Source organism: Galleria mellonella, unplaced genomic scaffold (assembly GCF_026898425.1).
Source record: "Galleria mellonella isolate WM207_F2 unplaced genomic scaffold, CSIRO_AGI_GalMel_v1 utg21, whole genome shotgun sequence".
NCBI classification, from domain to species: Eukaryota; Metazoa; Arthropoda; class Insecta; order Lepidoptera; family Pyralidae; genus Galleria; species Galleria mellonella.
The window spans coordinates 1,451,401-1,474,098 of record NW_026442037.1 but is presented as its reverse complement, the minus strand read 5'-3'; the positions used below and the strand labels follow the sequence as shown (position 1 = coordinate 1,474,098).

Here is a 22,698-nt window from a genome sequence, read left to right as displayed (position 1 = left end):
CCTATTATTCGAGATTTCGTATGCGCGACTGGGATATATCCATTGTCCGGGATAAAAAACAGTCTTTGCTCTTTTTTATATATATAGATAGATAGATAGATATATAATTTATTTGCATTACTTACAGCACACAAATTATAACACATATATAGTATATAGTACGTATATATTAAATTTCACTAATTCGCTAAGAGATAGAAATAAAAAACACGCTTTCAGATTTATAATATTAGCAAGGGTTAATAAATTTTTTGGTCAATATTCAAATAAAAATTTATTAAAAAACTATATAAATTGACCTAAAGTAAACTTATTAAGTTAAATATTAATACGTAAAATTATAAATATAGTTAATACAAATACAATAAAAAAATCCGTTTTTATATTATATTAGATCCCAAAGTTATTCAATATTAATCATGGATCAAAGGTGGGAATTGATTTAAATGGAATATTATATGATTTCTCATTAACGTTTCATTGGATGCGGGTTCGTCAACATTGGAGATTGTAATATTAACCTATTATTACCACGCTGGCAGAACAGCTTGGTATATGATTTTATATCGGGTTTTCTTCGGTCAAGAATTGACGACATAATCGCGTAACATAACCACAAAATATGACTCAGACGAATTGCTATTTTTCTTTTTTAAAACAATTAAATAAAAATCAGCAGAAACCACTGTTTTTAATTTAGCTAAAAAATATTAAACTCCTAGACCTGGAGTATCAAATAATCTCTCCAGCCATTTCTAATAAGAGTCGAATCTTAATAGATTGATATTCGATTCTGATCAATCTCTAAAATAACTAAAAATCGTGAGCAATATTTACTTACAATTAATTATTTTTATTAAATTTAAACCATCTTTATTCAAATGGACATGCAAGCACATTTAAATCGTTATTTTTTTAATCTACTACGAGGTTTAAAAGGTTGTTATCTATTGAGAAGAGCTCGCAAGAAACTCAACAGTTACTTTTTTAAATCTTTGTTAATTTTATGTGTATTTATTTAAATGTACTATGTCTAAAATTACATGGTCATTAAAAGTTCGTGCATGATCGACTAACACCATGCACATTTGTTATTCAAGTAATCGTATCAGCTTTCCTCATTTGTTGAATTAATTTCGAATATGATAGGACTCAATTATTATTTATGTGAAATGTGAAAGTTTTTTTTTTTATTTATATATTTAAATAACTTTATTAAGCAAAAGAAAATATGGTACAAAAGGCGGACTTAATGTTAGTAGCATGATTATTTAGATATTTATTACTCAATCATGCTTAAACAGCCAAATATATAAATAAATTTGGTGCATGGGTAGGTTATATTCTAATTTAACACATAGGATACATTATTTATTGATTCATGCGGCCAAAGCCACGGCAATTAGATAGTAGTAAACAATTCTATTAACATCTAAAACAGTTTCGTCTACCTCAGGAACCCGATCAAGAGGACAGTTCGCGAATCACCGTGTGACGTCGGCTATGCGTATATACCCATCGCATTTGTCCTGCTTCTCTACTTGGTGTACCTGGTGGAATGTTACCACAGCACGGCCAGGATTCAGCTGGCAAGAAGGGTAGATGTCGCCGCCGTCAACGCCAGAGTTCATTCTATGAGGACAGCTACGCCGAGAGTTTGGTAAGTTACTTCTACACGTATTCTTAAATAAGAATCTCTTTAGTAAATTCAATAGAGACAGCGTATTCTGTGAAGACTACTTAGGTAAGTTGCTTGTATTCTAAGTTAGTCTTTTTAGCAAGTTCAATAGATGTAGTCATTGGATTCGTTAACCTGATAGAATATTACAACAGGGCCGTTAGAATTAAATTGACTAGAATAGTAGATGACGACACTGTCAACACCAGAGTTTATTCTATGAGGACAGATACGACGACAGCTTCATAAGTTATTTGTATTCTAAGATAAGAATCTCTTTATGAAGTTTATAAGCAGCGCATAGACCTGCAGATACATTTTGAGTACTTGATGAATGTTACCATAGTACCTATCAGAGTAAATGTCACATAAGTTAATACTAAAATTAATTCTATGTCGACAATTACACAAAGATTTAGGTAAGTTGCTTGTATTTTAAGTAAGCAGTATAGTTAGTGCCTATATAAAAAATATCGTGAAAAATGATGTAAATGTCATATTTATGTAAGAACATACAGCAAAGAGAGAATGAAGTCTTTTTTAATGAATGGCATAATAATTAGGTTTCATAAAGGAATGTTGCGGAGATGAATGGTAATAGAGTGTTGGAACAGAATTTTTCAAAGGTAGTAATTCTTGATATTTGAAATGACGTACTCTTCATTATAACAGTATTTGTATTTTAATTGAACATCAATTATGAATGAATGAATAAACGAATGGTTTAGAAGAAACATTAGTAAATAAATAATTTTTAAATTAATTTAGAAATTAATCAATTTTCGTCCATAAAACATGCAGAAAGAAACTCAAATTAAGCACATATTCGTTTTTATCTAATTTATATTTATGTTAAGATAATTCTATGTACCTACATGGCACAGTTCAATATAAAATATAAATGCGATCTGTAAAACTTTTACATATGTAAAATTAGCTTTATTCCTAAGTTAATAAGTTTAGTACATATAAGGAAGGTATATTCGTGGTTTTTATTACTCATATACTTATTGCTACGTCTTAAAATTTTAATAACGGTTTAGCTCTCCAAAATATTTTATTCTTAATATGTACACGAGTATTATATACTAGCTTTTGCCTACTCCTTCGTACGTGTGGATTTAAAAAGCAAGAAAGAAAATCAATGAAATAAATCACTTTTAGTTAGCGAATTAAGATTTTAAATTAGACCTTCAGAAGCCCAATTATAAAAATCGCATCCAATTTGGTGTAATAGTATTTCATGTTACCAAAACAAACAGGCGAACAGACAAAATTTCTAAATAATATTGATTTGGCTTCTATTGCTCATAATTAAGAACCCTTATATCAATTTTTTTTTAATATTTTTCATATACACACGTTTTTCAGTTACAATTTTATTATAATAGTATAAGATATGATATATAGCACTACTGATAGTTATGTTTTTGCGCAGGTGGAAAGCAATATGCTACCATTACGTGAGACGAAAACGGCAAGTCACGCGATATCGGAACGGTGACGCGTATACTACAACGCAGGTATGTGATAATCGAATCACAGCTTGGTACCTATAATCTGTTTTTCCATGTTTACCATGTATTGGTATGTTATTAGTATAAGTAAATCTAGATATGTTTAATTAATAAATGAGTAAATATTGACATGTTTAAATATTAAATGAGTAATTCTGAACATGTTTAATTATCAAATGAGTAAATCTTGGTATGTTTAATTATTAAAATAACATTTATAAAAATAGGGTATTTTTATTATAAACTAGCTGTATCCCGCGGCTTTGATCATGTGAATGAATACATAAAATATCCTATGTACTAAGTTAGGATATAACCTGCCCATGTACTAAATTTCACTCAAATCTGTTAGGTAGTTTATGCGTGAAATTGTCACTCTCACGCAAAATCCATCCCTACAAACTTTTGAATTTAAAATAAATAATGGCATTTATTCTCACTGTATTTTTATTTTTAACATCAGAATAAAGAAGAGACGGAGATTGTTTATTAATTATAGAAAAACAGATAAAGATATGTGGCGTAATGAATTTTTTGTATATTTTAATTTGGAAAATTTAAAGTAAGTTAAATATGCGAATTTGTTCACTGTTATGAAATGTCATATATATGTAGTATTTGATTTGAAGGAGGTCATATGGTAATATCAAAATAACTCGGTCACGCGGACGAGTTGTAGATAAAAAGTTATATAAATTTTCGCGCAATTTTTTGCACTACGTATAACTTATATAACGTTTTAGAGTTTTGCTGGAAAAATAACGTGTTTGTATTTACATACGAGTGTTTGTACATACAACGGTATGTAAACAAAACACTGCCGCCATAAAAATTATCAGCCTACCTATATACCTATACTATGATAGGAGGATTTATTAAAAAGGGCTCTTACTGGACACTGCAAATTAACAAGCATATGATCCAACTAGGCTGTAACCAAAAAGTGTTTATAGATTTTGTCACAATCAGGAAAAAAGGCCGCAGTACCGCAAGCCTCCCCCATAGACTGTCATAAAGAACGGTCCTAAGCCACCTGCATCCACTGACTCCCTGCATTTCATGACGTCACTCCATCTAGTGGGGGGGTCGTCCTACACTACGTTTACCCGTACGCGGTCGCCACTCAATAACCTTTCTTCCCCATCGGTTGTCAGTTTTTCGAGCTATGTGACTAGCCCATTGCCACTTCAGCTTGCAAAGTCGCTATATATCGGGCTATGACGGTTATTTTGGTTCTTTTGCGGATATTTCGTTTTGGATTCTATCGCGCAAAGAGACTCCGAGCGTAGCCCACTCCATAGCACGCTGAGTAACTTAAAGATATTACATACAAGCAATCGTATAGGACCATGTTTCGGTTCCATAAGACATCATAATATTAGTACGTTTTAATTAATAAATAATTATAATAAACAATTATTAATAATAAATTTCAATAGGTATACTACGAACGAGTGAACACGCACAGCGCGAGTACATCGTTCGCGCACGCGTGTTGCGGGCAACGCGATGCCTCCAGGAACTTGGTCCTCGACATAAAAACACCAATCACTAAAGTCCGTTTCAGTAAAGGTTTCGCTTTCGCAAACATCGAAGCTGCCAGTGGTGAGTGATAAAAATACATTAAAAATTATCTAATTGTACATAAATTAGAATAAAAGTATTATATTTCTGGCTTCAAACTGTGGGGGTATATATGCAAAAATCTATTTAAAATATAAATACACAATTATTAGTTTATATAGTACTTACGAGCCATTCTTGCTTCGTACAGGTGGACACTAATACTAAATATATCCTTCATTATCCCTGAGTAATATAATGGTGAAAGAATTTTTGAAATTGGATCAGTCGTATAATGAGTTTATTCATTATAAACATACAAAAATATAAGTCTTTCCTCTTTATAATATAAGTATAGATTTATTCTACGCAATAAAGATAGTATTTTTATAGGAATATAAAGAAACACAAATCTGCTTTAAATTTAGAAATTTGGCCAATTGCAAAAAAAATATTTAGGTTTATTCTTTCTTGATGGGTTTAAATGAGCTTACTATATGCTCTGAAATCCGAAACAAATGTCAATCTTGAGTATAATCTATTTATATAATAATTTTAAATCAAATCCATTCAGCTGTTTAAATGCAGTTAAAATAAAAAAAAAAAATAACAAACATCAAATTATCATTCATTTCTATTTTGGTTAAGTATTTTCCCTCTCACATTGCCTTACAGAACGTTTTTCGAACGTTATTATGTTTGCCATTTTAAGATTCCCGAATACAGTGAATGAAATTGAATTCTTATATTTAGACTAGCCTCAGCTTCGATCAAATAGTTGATATATAGTCATGAATGGAAAATAGACGATTATTCATAACACAAATATTATTGACGTGACAATTTTAGTGTCACAAAATTATCTTTTTAATTTAACAGTATTTTTTAATAAGAGTAACATATTTCAGAATTTGAAGACCAAAGATCGAGGTTCTTTGCTGAACATGAACGGTTTGATGATTTCATGGAAATGCGAGAAGGACTTGATTTAATTGGAGTCAGTTCTTTCAAAGAATATATGGTGGCTTACAGGTATAACATTTGCAAGATCTTCATAATTCCACAGTTATGAAATTTTAAAACATTGCTTACTTGCGTAGAAATTACCTTTGTTCACCTAATATTTTGTTTCAGGGAAGCCGATCGGTGTCCCTGGTATTCCTCACAATTGCTCTTCTGGACGCTATCCTGCCTTTTACTCTCTTGGCCTCTACGAATCCTCATAGAGTGCAATACAGCTTATGTACATTATACAGTAAGTATAACTCACAATTAGTCTAAATTTTTAAAATACATTTTATAAGCAACTGTAAGTGATGAAAAAGTTAAAAACTCATCTGATGGAAAGTAACCGTCGCCTACACATATGAATATCATAGACATAACAGAATGAACTATGTCGCCCATGAAACCACGTCGTATAGTGGTATTCTTCAGGACTAATTTGTTAAGAAGATATACCAAATAATTATTTAAAGGATAAACTTACGCAATGTTGTTTGACCTTCATTCTGTAATTCATTTTTCGTATACTATTAAATCTCAGACTAAAATAATTTGTTCGATCTTTGTAATAAGCACACAAGAGAAATCCAATTAAAACCTCCTACGCCACGAAGTTTCTGTTTGTTTTTAAATTATCGGCGAGTAAAAAAAAATTATTGTTACAGATAACAAAAATATTTGGTACAAACTACGAGTTAGATCCCAGTAGACAGCTAGATCTTGACACACATCTATCAGATACGTTACCACCGGTGACAGCCACCAACTACGCATGGGCTCTCGCCGACGAGCAAAGTGCCGTCCTCTGTTCAGCTCCCCGTCCATCCAGAACCCTCCCTCTATCACATGCGTCTACTGTAGATAGCCTCGAACTATTTGCTGCCATAAGAGGCAACTGTGCCTTAGTACCATCTTATTCTGAAGCAATGCGGATTGACGCCGCTTTGAGAGAGGAACCACCTGAAAATAGCACTTCTAACAACGGTGTATTAATAGATATCGAACCGCAAAATAGACCAAATCGACCGACCATGAAAGCTGCCTCTTTTGATGAACCTCCACGAAGACATAGGGTTACTATAGCAAGCACACACTCGAGTAATAGCATTGCAACAACTGCTAGATGTAACGAAGCAAAACAGCAAAATAGACGATCTTGGGCGGGAGTACTTACGACAGCTAGAAGTGCTAGACAAATTATTGAAGACATCAGAACGTCCAATCCAGTGAATTACCAACCTATGCCAGAATCCCAAGCTAGAAGAGAAGGGGAAGGTACTCTGTATTATTCCAGGGAATTGTCCCCTACATGTTCTAGAGATCCTTTTGGTGGTCGTGCACAAACTACACCTACAGATGAGCCACCATCATATGAAGAAGCCTTGAGACTTCCAGCCTTGAGAAAGCTCACCAGATCTATAACTGGAACCGATATAGCAGGATCTAGAAGGGCCTTCCTAAGAGATGTGCTTGCAAACAGAAGATCATGTTTAGAAGGTGTCGGGGTGTTGTCAGAAGCTAAGGTGGTAAGATTACCCCGCAGCGATTCAGGTGACGAGACCCCTCTATAGCAATTCTGCAGTAGTGCTGCAGACTTTTATGGTGCAATAAAATATATAGTTTAGTGTTCGTGTAGAAATACGTGGTCGTTTGTGAGATATTGAGGCCATGCAGTGAGATTACTTTTTTAATATTACATTATACAAGATGCTTTGGAATTGTCTTATATTCTGAAGATGAGCTTGAGCAATTATTAGTATTCGATAATGATTAAGTAAAAATTAACGTCTACCTATAAATTGATAGTTCGAAATATTAAATATAATGTATAAATGTAATTTTATGATTGACGCGAGGAATATTTTGTTATTGCCGTATTTTTACTTATGTAAAAATATGCAATTTGATACTAAATAAAAACGAACTGTAATTTAAAAATTAAAAGGTACTTTTAATTTTTTATCGCATCCAATTTTATTATATATATAAAAAATATTAATTTTTAGTCAATGTTCAATCCCCTCAATTTTGTTAGAGTGTCCTGGGTGTTTATAATTTACCGTAGTGAGACACGATATCATACAATTTATCGTCGTAAACAATATCTAATAGGAGATTAAAATGTTGGCAAATATAACACTTTTAATTTTTAGTCTCTACGAGTATATCGTGAACATGTGCGGAAATTTAAAAGTGTCTTCTTATTATTAATAAAATAACGTAATGATATTAAGCTATATTACGGTAAATTATAATAACGTCCAAAAGTCCCCTAAAATATGTGGGTATTAATTGTATACTTACTTTTAATGAAAATTTCTTTTGGCAATAAATATATTCACCTATACATATAAATAAGACTATAGTAGATTCTGAGTGACAGTCGCGTACCACAAAAGTACATTAAATTTGATTATTCGTTACGTTTCTATTTGAGGAGGGACCAGAGGGAATAAAAAAGGCTACTTTATTCGAGGGGACAAGATGGGTCTTTTGTTGGCATTTTGGATAATATACTAATAGATTTGTAAGTAAGTACCTATATTATTTAGGTATAAGGCAGTGCCTTGTATCCTCGTTTAGATATAGAGCAACCAAAATAGAATTATAATATTCGTATCCACACTTATAGTGGCGCTTTAATACCTATTTATGTGACATTAAAACATATTTTATTAATATTGCATTTTTTTAATGAGATAATGATATTTTCAATATAAATTTACGCAATTTATTCTGAATACTGCTGCATTTTCTTTTAGTGTCAGTCAAAAAACAAAACGTTTTAAAGTACTATAACAATATTATTTATATATAATTAGATAAAATCGGTTGTAATATTAAAATGTGGCTGCAGACTTTGTAGTAGGTTTAAATTGTCAACGATAACATGGCACGCCCTCCAAAATCTAAACAATTCAAAATGTGTGAGTAAAAATATTTACAAGGTTTCTATCAAGGAATATAAATAAAATTTCTCTGGCAACCGACTTGCTCCCCGCTCCACTACTGAAGATGTTTCCACACAAACGTAAACAGAGCACCGCGTCTGTATACGGTCCCAAAAATTGAAGTAAAATGTTGGAGGGGCGTACCATATTAATGTAGATATTTTATACCATAAATTACGCGGGCTTTTATAATTTACCGTAATGGGGTATATTATTCTACAGTAAATTATAAAAGATACAATACTATAATATTTACCGTCACGATATAATATGACAGGAAATGTATTCAATAATAATATACCGAGATGTATTTGTAACTTTGCGCCAATATCGTGGATGACGTTGCGTACATTTTGTACAACCATTATCGTGACGGTAAATCAGTATGATATCGTGACATGCAACGGTGAAATACAGAAGCGCCCTATGGGTAACAATATATTTAAGGTAAACCGGTGCACATTTTTAATTAATAGTAGATAAATAGGTACTTAGTACTTACATTATAAGATTCAAATCTCTAAAACTGGTTTAATACTGAACTGTCGATATTATAGACAGTTACCTTAAAATATTACGATCTTGTCGCCATAGTGATAAAACACATTATGTACCTCCAGATGGTCGTAGGTTCAATCCCTGCACAACATAAATATTTATACCGGTAATGATCTGAGTATTTTCTAGGCATGGGTAATATCGATATCAGTGCGACATTTATATATTGGGTTTTTCTGGATATTGACGGTGGAAAAGAGTTCTTTATTTTTTTCGATATCACCCATACCAGTCTATATCATTTCTATATTATTTTCGACAGGATTCTTCAGTTTGATATTATATATTGCATAATCGCCATTTAATATGTATCTGTTATATATAGATACGATATATCTATTAGATATAGGGCGAATATATAGATACTGTAACAACAATATATAGATATTACTATATATAACCCAACCCTAGTATTTTTTCCATATAATTTGTATGAATTTGCATTTATATATATTTAAGTATTAATTAGAAACAAAATTATATATATATATATATATATATATTAAATATATATATATATTCAAATTATAATCTATTTATTATATACACACCTTTTATACACTATAAGTATCAAAAATAAAACCTTAAAAAAATTACTTAAAAATAGAAAATATCTTTGAGACCTGTATCATTTGTCTTAATACAAGCTCTGCTTAATGTGTGAGAGAGAAGACGCAATGAAATATTTTCAATTATATTTATGTTACTTAAACTGTATTTGTATATAATTTAAAGTCCAATACATTCAATACTTAATACCTACATTAATATTACTCACCTCTATTAAATGAAACGTAATTTATATTTATATATATAAGATGTGATTATTAGACTTATAAATAACTCCGTACGCTTGTAAATAAGATTGTAACAAATTGATTAGTTACTCGTAACGTATAAAGTGCCAATAAATTGTAAGAATAATTAAGATATATAAATATAGATGTAATCAGGGAGGTTATGCTTTATATTTAGCTTCGTGAAGTTAGAAATGGAATGTGCAGTATCTTATAAATATTAACCAACCAAATTGGGATGGTTTGATAAAATATATAAAGAGAATAATTAATTATGTTATAAACGACATCTTTCATTCTTGGTTGGTTAGTAATCTGCAAATAGGTTCACAGTAGGCTCGATTTTAACTAAATAGTAAATAGTTTTTTTTTTTTACAAATCTAAAGTGATTGAAGTTTTCTAATTATTTATTTTATTACAATTACAAAAAATAAATTGAATGAAACTAATGTAATGCAGATATATCAATATAAATATTTCTTTTTTGTACAATAAAATAAAAATTCCAGCCTAATGTGAACCCATAATTACTAGGTCGTGTAAGAACAAATTTTTTTGGAAAGATTTTATAGGCTTGTAGCCTGAAAGTAGAAGATATAATGTAATAAGAAATTTCAGTACGACAAGTTATACGTTGACGATCCGATCATAAATTAAAGGACGATACATGATACTTTTCAATTTATATAGTAGTATAAATCAAAACTAATTAATTAACTATTTCATTTGTTAATCAATTTAACTCTTTAAATATTAATATAATAATTTCAACAAAACTTAGTTACCTTTTCATTAAATTGTTGAAAAAAATTTATTCCATTTTTAGTTTATTCAAAATTGCAATAAATTCTTTATTAAAATTACCAGGACCCACATTATTTTTATACACATTATTATTATTATGATTATCTACCTAACCTACTTTTATTTTTATTCTTTATTGTACACAAAAAATATGGTATCAGAATAATAATTAAACATAATAGTGCACTAGGGCCAGCTTATGGCTAAAAGAGATTTCTACCAGTAAACCCAATATGAGATAAACTGACAGTTTATTCGTAATTACAGGCATATATGTATACCAATCGACTTAAAAGTTATGGTTAAAAATAAATAAATATATACACTTTTTTTTGTAAATTAGCCAGCATATGTATCGTACTAGAATGAATGAAATACTAGAATGAGTCTAGATGGTCAGCAAATATTCTTAAAATAGTTTTTATTTTTAAATATATAAGGGTATTTTCAAATCCCAATGCTAATGGTTTACATCGGGTTTTCCTTCCTTAGGATAGTATTAGAGTTGGCCCGGACCCTACGCATCAGGGTTGTGCACCGTTTTTGCATAAAAATGAATAATATTTATGGATTGTCAACGTTTAATAGATCTGCTATGCTTGGCTCATAAATAAATGAAGTAATATTAGTAAATTATATATTGTAACCGGCTTTACCGAAATGTTGCCCAAACAACATTACGAGTATAATTGTAAAAATTATGTGTACATTATTAAGTAGTTTACGCTAAAAATTAAATATTTTTCATTGTAAGACAAAGGAAGTTTATTATTTTCAATAAACTATGTTACGAAATTTTCTGGGTTTTATTATCATTTGTTTCATTTACATATATTAACATTTTTATCTATAGCTATTAAGAGAATGTGTGTCTGTGCCTTGACATAGAATGGGCCACCCCTTCCTTTCCAGTGGGCTGTCGTAAGAGGCGACTAAGGAGGGCAAGCGATGGGCAGCAGCGTTCCTTTTATCTCCGAAAACTTAAAATCTTCAAAACATCTCTAAAAGCCTAACTATGGTTGTCGAACTGCCTGCCAAGCATGGCAACTACTGGCAAAACTCCCCTTATGGAAAAGGCTAAAAATATTTCTTAAATCTGTTGATAATTGAACAAGTTGCCGATTTTATTTACGAAAAGCATTATTGTTATGGATAGTGTTCCTGTAACAACTCTGTATGCGTTTTCATTGTTTCAGAAACTGTAACTATATAAGTTTCAGATTAACTTTAAATTACATAAGTTAAAGTTCGTAGTTTCCAACTAAGGATATGCGAAGCTGCAACACTATTCTACTAACCAACTAGCACAGTAACATAAAACAAATAGGAAGTCAGTCGCAAGAATAATATCAACTATCTCTTACATTCAAATCAATGAACAGATAACTAAACGGAGCATTTAGTTACACTTCGAGTCAAAGTAACAACTTTAACACAAGTATATTTTGATCCCTAAAAATTAGGCATGAAAATTACCGCTACATTTAATTCATTATCACTTAGTGAAACTGTTATTTTTATTCACAGTAATATCATCAGTGACAAATCGTAAAAAAGTTATTATTTGCTAGTTAATAATATAAATAATAAAAACAAGCAGCCATGCACTCCTCGACCATAACATGTAAAGTACTAGGAAATACAATAATTACACTAAACTCACAAGATGCACCACATCACACCGCTACAGACACGCACACACACGTATAGAGCTATGAAGCATAAAAATAATGTATATGTAGTAATATATATGTGTATGCATATTTGCATACACACAAATGCAATAAAAGAGGTTTGGGTCTCAGCTTTCTTTTTTCCGAAGGTTTTTGGGACGGGTTGTCTGAGAAAACCGGCAAATTAGCCGAGAATGAAGTACATAATAAATAATAAGAAGAATATAAATTACGTGTAAAATCGAAACATACATACATACTAGAGAGAGACTTTGTACAAAAGTCGTATACTTGAGCACCTCTGTCCCATTCGTCTTTCTACCGTGAAGCAGTTGTGTTTGTATAGCTGTGTTTCGGTTTGAAGGGTAGTATATGGCAGTGAATTTACAGGGTACAGAGGAATATCACCTGAGTCCTCAGGAGTGGCAACGCATGGAGAGGAGGTATCATAGGCGAAACAGTATACTTTGTTGTCTATGGTACTGTTCATGTCTATAGGCGACGTTTACCACTTTCCATCAGGTGGGCCGTCAAATTGATTGCCATTCTAAGTTGCATACAAAAAATATCCTTTCTTCAGAAGTTGGGCAAAAATAAATACAAATTTAGAAAGTCCTCCATTGACAACCACAAAACTTGTCAGGCAGAAGCAACGCTATCCCTGTAATATAGAGGCCTCATAACGAATTTATATACGAGGGAAATATTGTGTCCCCTACCCACTACCCTCTTGTTTCGCATTAGAGCCAGAGAATTCAATTTGCCCGTTTTCATTTTTATTTCACTTTCGATTCCACGCTCGATTCGGCATTTCCCTTCGTTATTCACGTATATTTATCAAATCAGAACAAATAAAGACATACATGTTCCCATTTGGGACCAATGTAAATACCAAAAGAGTCAATTTGAAAAATTATATATAAAAAAAAACATTAAAACTAATTATGTGGTTGTGGCATACGAGTAAAATGGACCACTCGTTCCTTTCCCGTGGGTGTCGTAAAAGGCGATCAAGGGAATTTAATGGTCAAGGGATGGGCACCAGCATCGTTCTTAATACACCACCAAAGCCTAACTGCGGTTGCCAAACGTGGCAACTACTGGCAAAACCCTCTCAAGCGGTAAGCCTATGTTCAGCGGTGGACAGTTAAAGGCTGATATAATGATGATGAAAAATAAATAGATACTGGACAAGATTTTTTTTTATTTTAAAAGGTACATCAACAATTTAAATACAGACATTAATTTTAATTGATATATAGGGTTTGCATCTTGCATTTACACCAATTACAGATGTACACAACATTTTCTCGAGTCATCGATTACATATTAACAAAACTGACACGAACAAAACAATAAAAAAAAAAAAACATACAAGTAATAACATAAGAATACTTAAAACATAGAATTATTAAAACAGTGCACACAGAATTTAAATTATTAGTTATAGAAAATTATGGTAGCATTATGAGTACTATATTATAAATGTGAAAGTGAGTATGTTTGTTTGTTTTTTTTCCCTTTAACAACTTAACCAATCGTCACAGAATATACACCTACGGTATACACATATTACTTAGGATGGAGAATGACAGGCTTAGTTTTTATCCCGGGAAATCAGCATAATCCTTGTCATGCGGACGAAGTCGCACGTAAAAACTAGTATTTGAATATTTTTTTAATGCTTAGTAGCTTTATACAAAAGTCGATTCCTTGGGTACCTCTGTAACATTTGTGTTTCTACCGTGAAGCAGTTATTTGCATGGCTGTGTTTCGGTTTGAAGGGTCGGATATGGCCTGAATTTACAGGGTACAGTGGAATAACACCTGAGTCCTCAGGAATGGCAACGCATGGAGGGTATCATGGGCGAAACAGTATACTCTGTTATGTCCATAGTACTGCTTATGTCTATAGGCGACAGTTACCACTTTCCATCAGGTGGGCCGTCAGCTTTTTTGCCATTATAAGTTATATATAAAAAAAAATATAGGTACGTAAATAATTACATTTGGTAAGATTTAAACTCGCCTGAATGTATTTCTCATTTTTCTATGCATCTAATTTCCATTTTATGACAGAGTTGAGCTAATTATGCTTTGTTCCTTTTACAAGAATTTGGAAGTAAAAAAAGTTAATGGTGATTATTTAAGAAAAATGTTTTTGAATACTGGCCAGCTATTTGCTCGCTACTACGTACGCGATTTTAGAAAAAAGAAACCCAATAAAAACAAAATCACTTCTAGATGACGTATTGAAAGAAAACATACACCAATTTTAAAGCTACACCTTTAGAGACGCAACTGTGAAAACTGCATTTAAATTGGTGTAGTAGTTTTTGTATGATGCCGAAACAGATATACAGACGAACAGACAGACAAAATTTCTAAATAAATATTGTTTTGGCTTCTATTGCTGGTATTAATAAGAAATAAATAAATAATATTAAAAACATGTTTTTGTAAATACCTTTCATGTTGCTGTGTGGTCCCGGTATAGAATAAGCCACCAATTCCTTTCCCGTGGGTGTCGTAAGAGGCGACTAAGCGAAGTCGAGGGATGGGTAGCAGGGTCCCTCTTAAACTATATCTAAAACTTAACTGCGGTTGCCAATCCGCCTGCCAAGCGTGGCAACTACTGGCAAGACCACCGAGAGGAGGAGGCTTATGTTTAACAGTGGACAGTTAAAGGCTGATATGATGATTTTACATGTACAGACATCACTTAGTTACAATTTTATTATATTAGAAAAATAAGATTAGATATGTATCGTAACATATTTTTTTTTCTTGTTTTGTACACTTAGCCGAACTAGGTATCCCGTCCTCGCTATGTAATACGGGCGACGGGCACTGTAACTGTAAATAGTCGATTTTTACAGGACATTCTTTTTTTTTTAGATTCGAAGAGCATTGTAAGTTTTTTGACTATAGTTGATCCACAAGCTACTCGTGTAGAACACCTGACAAAATGCTTTTAACAGGGTTATTTTTACTTGTTTTGTACATCTAGTAAACCTGCGGGCCAACATGTTACTTCTAACTGCCAATGCTCTTCTTTCGCCTTCTATGTCCAGGTCATCTTTCTTTTGAGTCCTCTTTTTTTTTTGCAATTTAGAACAATAAATAAGTAGAGAAATCACATCTGATTGAAAGTGAAAACCGTTGTATAGTTACGAATATACTGTGACGTTTCACCCGTTGTTATTTCACTTATATACGCAGCCGACTTTTGTATGAAGTTTCTGTCTAGTTTATTTCGATATAAAAAAGTGTATCCCCTTTTTCGGAAGAAAGGAAACATTATCCAAGTTTTGTTGAAGAAGGGGTTAAAATAGTTAACTCCCAAAAATCATAGGATAAAAATTTTAAGGGGAAAAACGGAACGGAAAAAGTAATCAAAGCTAGGTTTAAGTTAGGTGACGTTTAGGAAACTAAAATTAAATATTAGTTGGGGTAATTTCTACTCCAACTAACATTTAAATTTTTTACAACAAAAAGACTAGGGAACTGATAAACTAACAAAATTGAGGAATAACACAAAAAAAAATATTGTTCAAACTGTTTAACAAGCATTCCTTAGTAAGGACATAATTAATCTAACATCATAGTAACACATATTTATACAAGCTATTTATTTACATGGTACTTATTAATTGAAATAATTTACGCCCAACAGTTGCTTAAACAAATAACTTAAGAACGCAATTATGCGACATGAAATCAGAAGCAGTAGAGCATGGAAACGTTTAGTTTTGTTATAATAGTAAATACCCTGTTTAGATATTATAAGATTGATATGTTAAAAAATAAAAAGCTCAAATTAAATGTAGATTAAATAAAAATTCATTATCATCTTACCCTTATCCTCATTTAAATAAATTTTGGAGTCGACTTACTTGTAACATGTTTTTATTAATATAACCCAAGGTTTTGGTTTTAATTTTACGGCCTTAGTTTAGTTTTTTGAAATAAATTATAATTGTCTGACTATTAATACTGTTTTTATCCATTCCATTAAGTTTTTTTAGTCGCCTCTTAAAAATTTAATGGGCAAGGGATGGGCAGCAGCGTCCCACTTCAAAACATCACCAAAGCCTAACTGCGGTTGATAATCCGATTGCCAAGTGCTGCAACTACTGGTAAGTTCCCCTCCCCCCATCCTATTTTTGGGGGAGATCTATATTTAGCAGTGGACAGTTATCGAAGCATTTGGCGTTCCATTGTTTCTGCCTACCCTAATGGGAGACAGGCGTGACAGATATGTATGTATGTATGGACAGTTAACGGCTGATAATTACCATGATAGTCTATTCAATTAAAAAACTCCATTAATGTATTGAAACATATTGGTTTAAACAGACGACAAATGTTTTATATATAAAACAATTATTGTTCTTTAAAAACTCAAAAAAGCCAAAAAAATTTTCTTTTAGTTAGTTTTAAAAATTGAAGAATCTAAAAATTTAAAATATTAGTTTTTAAATGAAGAATATAAAAATTTAAAATATACCTAGGAAATCGCTACTTCCGAATTACTTTTAATAAATGGTATTGTACTTGTTATTCACCGAGTAATCTAGTAAGTTATAATTTTATTTCTTTGAGTGACAGATTGCATCCCTACTATAGGCAATACAAAAAAGAATTGCATCTAAAAACAATCCAAAAAAACTAAAAGTACGTGGAAACTAACAGCTCTCTCGATGAAAAAATTAAACCAAGTCTTCCCTCTTTCTATATGGCGGTTATTTAACTCAAAATTTTCCACACGATTTTTCGAAAATTTCCTTTCATACAAATTTTGTACTGACAATGTAAAACAAACACAACAAAAGAGAATTAGTAATGGGTATCTAATTGACCGATTTTTATTCAATACACATTGACCACATTTTTATAGGAACTTAATTCGTTATCTCTTTCTACACCATTAAATTTTCTCCTCTATCTGAATTGTAAATGTACATACTTACTCTTCACTGGATGGAAATATATTTAGTTAGCTAAATCTGTTATATTATATGGCTCAAAACACGTGTTTTGATCTTTTTGTTAGGTCAGGAGAATCGTAGCTAATTGTTATATAGCTGAGTTGAGTGATCATTTTGTGTTACTGTGGCACACGCATGAAAGGAAAAAATTGTTACTAATTGTATGCATTTTTTTTATTCTTTATTTTTTGTACATTTATCTTTTTTGTGCTGTAAGTAATGCAAATAAATTATCTATCTATCTATATCATCACTCACTAGTACCCCGGCAGCATATACCTACGAGTATAGCGCAGGTGGAATTAACATTCCATTATCACCCATTAAAAAATCCCTCGACCATTAAGTTCTCTTAGTCGCCTCATTTATTTATTTGAAAATTACTCACCACACTTACAGTCTCCCAAAATGTGTAGTGAGCCATAGGTTTATTTTACAAACTTACAAATTTAGTACATTTTAAAAATATATCAATTTTGTCATTAAATATGTCAATATCTGGCTGCTGCTACGGGAAAAGAAGATATAGATACACTTTAATGTAGTCATGAGATGATGTAGACATGATGTATTGCTAGCAATACACCCTGTCAGCTCGACCTCCACGCGGTTTTCCCTGGTAACCATCGTAGTTAATTCTAGTGGAATTTGTCACGATGGGCTAACTGACCTGCTTTCATTGTCATCTATCATCCTTTATTGGTGCCCCGCCAGCTTATATCGATAGCGCAGGCGGAGTTACCATTCCATTATCACCCACAAAAAAAAAACAACAAAGATTTTATACCCGTCTACTCGCACGAAGTCAAGCGGTTCATTTGTTTATTATAACATATTAGCTTTCAGAAATGGACACCCAAAAGGAGAATCACGATCATAACGGAGTATTGTTGGTAAAGCAGTTTATGTCTATAGGCTATACTTACCATTTTTCAATATGTGGCTGTCACTTTGTTAGCCATTCACAATTTCACGAATTTTCTTGAGGAACTTTCGTGAGAAACCATCGTAACGTATTAATCCAATTAATATAATAATATTGTAACTAAGTGATATATGTATGTAAGAGACAGTTAAGAACTAATATGAAGGCTCTTAGTAATACCAATAAAAGCTAAAAGAATTATTTGTTTTGGTATCATGCAATAGTTACTGTATTGTGTTGCGGGTTGGATTGACACGACGAGGTTTGTGGAAATGTATATTTCCAATGGCTCAGTTATAACTGACAAATTTTAAAAAATAAGAATGATCTTTAATACTAAATACAAATAAAGGCAAATAATATAAAAACTGGTGAGGCGATACATTGACCTAGTACGTGCAATCGAATGTAGTTTTCACAATTATATTCCTAACGGTTTAACTTAAAATCTAGTGTATCAAGATAGAACATATTAATAGGCTGTTTGGGCCGTAACTTGGTTGCGATTCCGTATTGCAGTAGGTTTTTGTTCGCGCGGTTCGGTAATGTCGACGCGCGCGAATGTCTCCGTTCGTAAAATGCTTAATTAAAAAACTTATAAACCCAAAGCAAAGTATCTACATTCAAGTTGCACCCTGAACGTTTCTGTTTTGTGTTGTGACAAAAGCTGTATGGATACTTGTACTATTCACTGGTGAAGTGTGTGGATTCTAGTGTCTTGTGGTACGAGACAGTTCACGTTGCTACGCATTCTCCATCTTGGAACTGCTGCTGTTCAGCCAGCCGGCCTCCGTAAAAGCATATCGGTATATAAGGTGAGTGAGCCAGTTTATTCGATACTGCTGCAATAAGGGAGGCAGCAACCAAGTTCTAGAGTGTACCCAGGGCCCCATACGTCTGACCCAGTAGATTTCTTGTATACCTAATTGTGGGTATTGGCTCTCCATGGCCACACCATAGGCCATCTTGAAATAGTTGACTATTTCCTAAATATACGTGTACGAAGTAGCGGGCAAAAGCTAGTTACAAAATATAATTTTCCAACATCTAATCCTTCACACTTCGGACAAATAATTTGTAATCGATAACCTGATTATGTGAAGAGGGCGCTATCGTAGTCGGTAATCCAATTATACGAAACCGACACGACGATGACTTAATTACCTCGAGAGCCGTTCCTCGAGTTCCTGTGACGTCACTTTTATAAAATTATTTAATTACACTGTTGTATGCTTTATTGCCAAAGATTGACTTGTATATTACTTTTAGATTAGTCTTTTCATAATTTTTATAGTTTATCAACCGACTTAATAAAAGGAGAGAGTTCTCAATTTGAATTTATTTTTTGTTACCTCAGAACTCTATCATTTATAAACTGATTTGGAAAAATATTTTTTATCTGTAGGGATATCTTCATCTCTCCCTGGTGCCCCATCTATGTTACCGATAACCAGGCAGGATTACCATTCCATTATTACCAATTATAATGTCTTATCGTGTAAATGCGTTAATTGTGTGTAATCCCGGCATCGAATAGGATATTATTGGATGCCGGAACCACACGGTACACACCATTTCCTTTCCCGTGGGTGTCGTAAAAGGCGACTAAGGGAGCTTGACTTGGCTTAAGACATGAACAGCTGCATCCCTCTTAAAACATCACTAAAGGATTGCTTGGGTACCTCTGTCCCATTCGTGTTTCAACCCTGAAGCAGTTGTGTTTGCATGGCTGTGTTTCGGTTTGAAGGATGGGATATGGCGTGAATTTACTGGGTACAGAGGAATAACACCCGAGTCCTCAGGAATGGCCACGCATGGGGGGTATCATGGGCGAAACAGTATACTCTGTTAGGTCCATGGTACTGCTGATGTCTATAGGCGACGGTTACCACTTTCCATCAGATGGACCGTCAGCTTGTCTGCCATTCTAAGCTGTATAAAAAAAAGGCTAACTGCGGTTGCCAACCCGTCTGCCAAACGTGATGACTACTGGCAAAACCCCTCTTTATCAGGGGGAGACCTATCTTCAGCAATGAATCAGTTAGCGGCTGATATGATGATAATGATGGTAAAGTCTGATAGAAAGTGTCAACCACATCTAAAATGAAGCGCTCTTGAAAAAACAACTATTTACTGACAATTTTAAGAGTCCTATGTCCTATTTTCTCGAGAACAGAGACGCAAGAAGAGAATTCCACTCTTTTACAATCCTCATTAAAACACGACTTTTAAATTATTATATTACAATCGCAAATATCGTTCGAAGAGTCCGAAGCGTAAATAGAATTCATGAAATTAATGGCTTTAATACAATCCACCAAATTAATTTATTTAAATAACAATGAGAATATTTATTTGACCGTAACAAATAATTAAGGTAATCTTAAATACGTTCCCAGAAGGAAATTAATTGGAACAAGGAATAATTTACATTGTGATCCGGACCGTGGTCCATTATTTGTCGTCAATTTACTGTAATTGATGCTTTTGTTCATTAGATTAAATGTTAATACTATTTCTATTGTTAAACTCTAGTATTTCATTCATTTTCATTTATTTATTCAATAACAATCATACAATTGTGTTTGAAATAAGTTACTATATTTTATAAATTAAAAAATAAAGAAATAAACAATAAAAAATTCAAAGGTCAATTAAAAAATAAAACAAAAATTAAAAAAAGGACGCAGTTAATGATCATTATTCCGCGGGGATTATAGAATCTATCTTGTGGTTTCTTTATCTATGATCAGATGATCATAGATAGAGATAAACCCATCCATATATCACCCATATCTATGGAGATATGGGTGATATATCTGTATCAGTATTTTTATGAGAAGAGTCGACATACTGCTCTCTTTATATGATGATCTTTTTTTTTAATGGATGAAAATAGAATGGTGGAACCAGTTCAATTATTAAAAATTGCTTCGTCAAAGTTGAAAAATATCATTTAAATATATTTTACAGGTGGAATCAATATCTGCATGTGCATTTAATTTAAAGTAACCTTCGTTATGTCTCAACCTAGGGTTTACAATACAGGTGTAAGTATATTTTTTTATCAAGACTGATGCTGCTTTTTTCTGTGCAGAGCTAAATCTTGCTTGTTGTGAAAACCTACTTGAAAACACACGATTCTGCGTCCTAAATTTAAATATCTATTTTTTAATCCAATATGTCTATGTAAGAGGTCGTAATCTTTTATTTTAATCATTAGATATTTGTGGTTTTAATTGTAAAGCAGTTTTAGATTAACCATGTTAATTTTGCTACGACTAAAACATTTATTTTTCCTTCTGTAAAAGCTAAACAGACATTTCACTTTGTAACATCATTGCTGAATACAAATAAGACAAAAGTGTTAATTGAATCGAAAAAAACTCATACGAAATCGAGCCTCGAATTCCGCGCTTGACACCTATGACAAACCTCGATATCGGCCCAACAAAGGCTCCTTTTGTCGAAATAAATAAACGTACACACGACGAATACCAATTGAGGTTACGCCGACACTGTATTTCGAAATTCAATCAACATTTTCTACTTTCAGCACGAGTTTATTAATTGAAGCTTTATTCCAAAACCCTCATTCCAATTGGTATTTTACGAGTACTGTCATTGATTTTTAAGCGATATTTTTGTAGTTACCTATGCTACACGATTTTATTGAAAATTCTAAACCAATGTCGTTAGTTATTCTATTATTAATTATTTATTTCAGCCATTAACTGTCCATTGCTAACGATAAGCTTTTCCCATAAGGGGAGTTTTGTTAATAGTTTTCATGCTTGACAGGCGGGTTGGGAACCGCAGTTAGACTTTTGGTGATGTTTTAAAAAACACGCTGCTGCCCATTCCTCGACCATTATGTTCACTTAGTCGCCTCCGACAATATCTACGGGATAGGAGGAATATTTATAAATATCTCCTCGTTCATCGGTTTATTATCTTATATATAAAATTCTCGTATCACGGTGTTTGTTACCAAACTCCTCCGAAACGGCTTTACCGATTTTTATAAAATTTTGTGTGCATATTGGATAGGTCTGAGAATCGGCCAACATCTATTTTTCATACCCTCAATGATCAGGGTGACCCTCCCTGATATTTTTTTTTAATGGACAAAAAAAAATATTCTCCAAATAATGTATATGGCAAAACAACGTTTGCTGGATCAGCTAGTAACAATATAAAAGTCGCCATTTTTAATTTTAGGGAATAAAATATGC

General features: G+C 32.4%; 1 protein-coding gene across 2 annotated transcripts in view; it reads left to right on the top strand.

Moving 5' to 3' along the window:
• Positions 1-11,669, top strand: part of LOC113512973 (transmembrane protein 151B-like) — an 84,335-nt gene extending 72,666 nt beyond the window's left edge. The window contains exons 3-8 of one of the 2 annotated variants that reach the window (XM_026896958.3): positions 1,457-1,660; positions 3,117-3,201; positions 4,635-4,800; positions 5,667-5,790; positions 5,893-6,013; positions 6,429-11,669. In XM_026896958.3, coding sequence (XP_026752759.2) covers positions 1,457-1,660; positions 3,117-3,201; positions 4,635-4,800; positions 5,667-5,790; positions 5,893-6,013; positions 6,429-7,334 — 1,606 coding nt within the window. In that variant the 3' untranslated portion in view covers positions 7,335-11,669. Of the gene's footprint in view, positions 1-1,441; positions 1,661-3,116; positions 3,202-4,634; positions 4,801-5,666; positions 5,791-5,892; positions 6,014-6,428 lie in introns of both variants that reach the window. The other variant, XM_031911066.2, reaches the window with a different exon arrangement.
• The last annotated feature ends 11,029 nt before the right edge of the window (positions 11,670-22,698 follow it).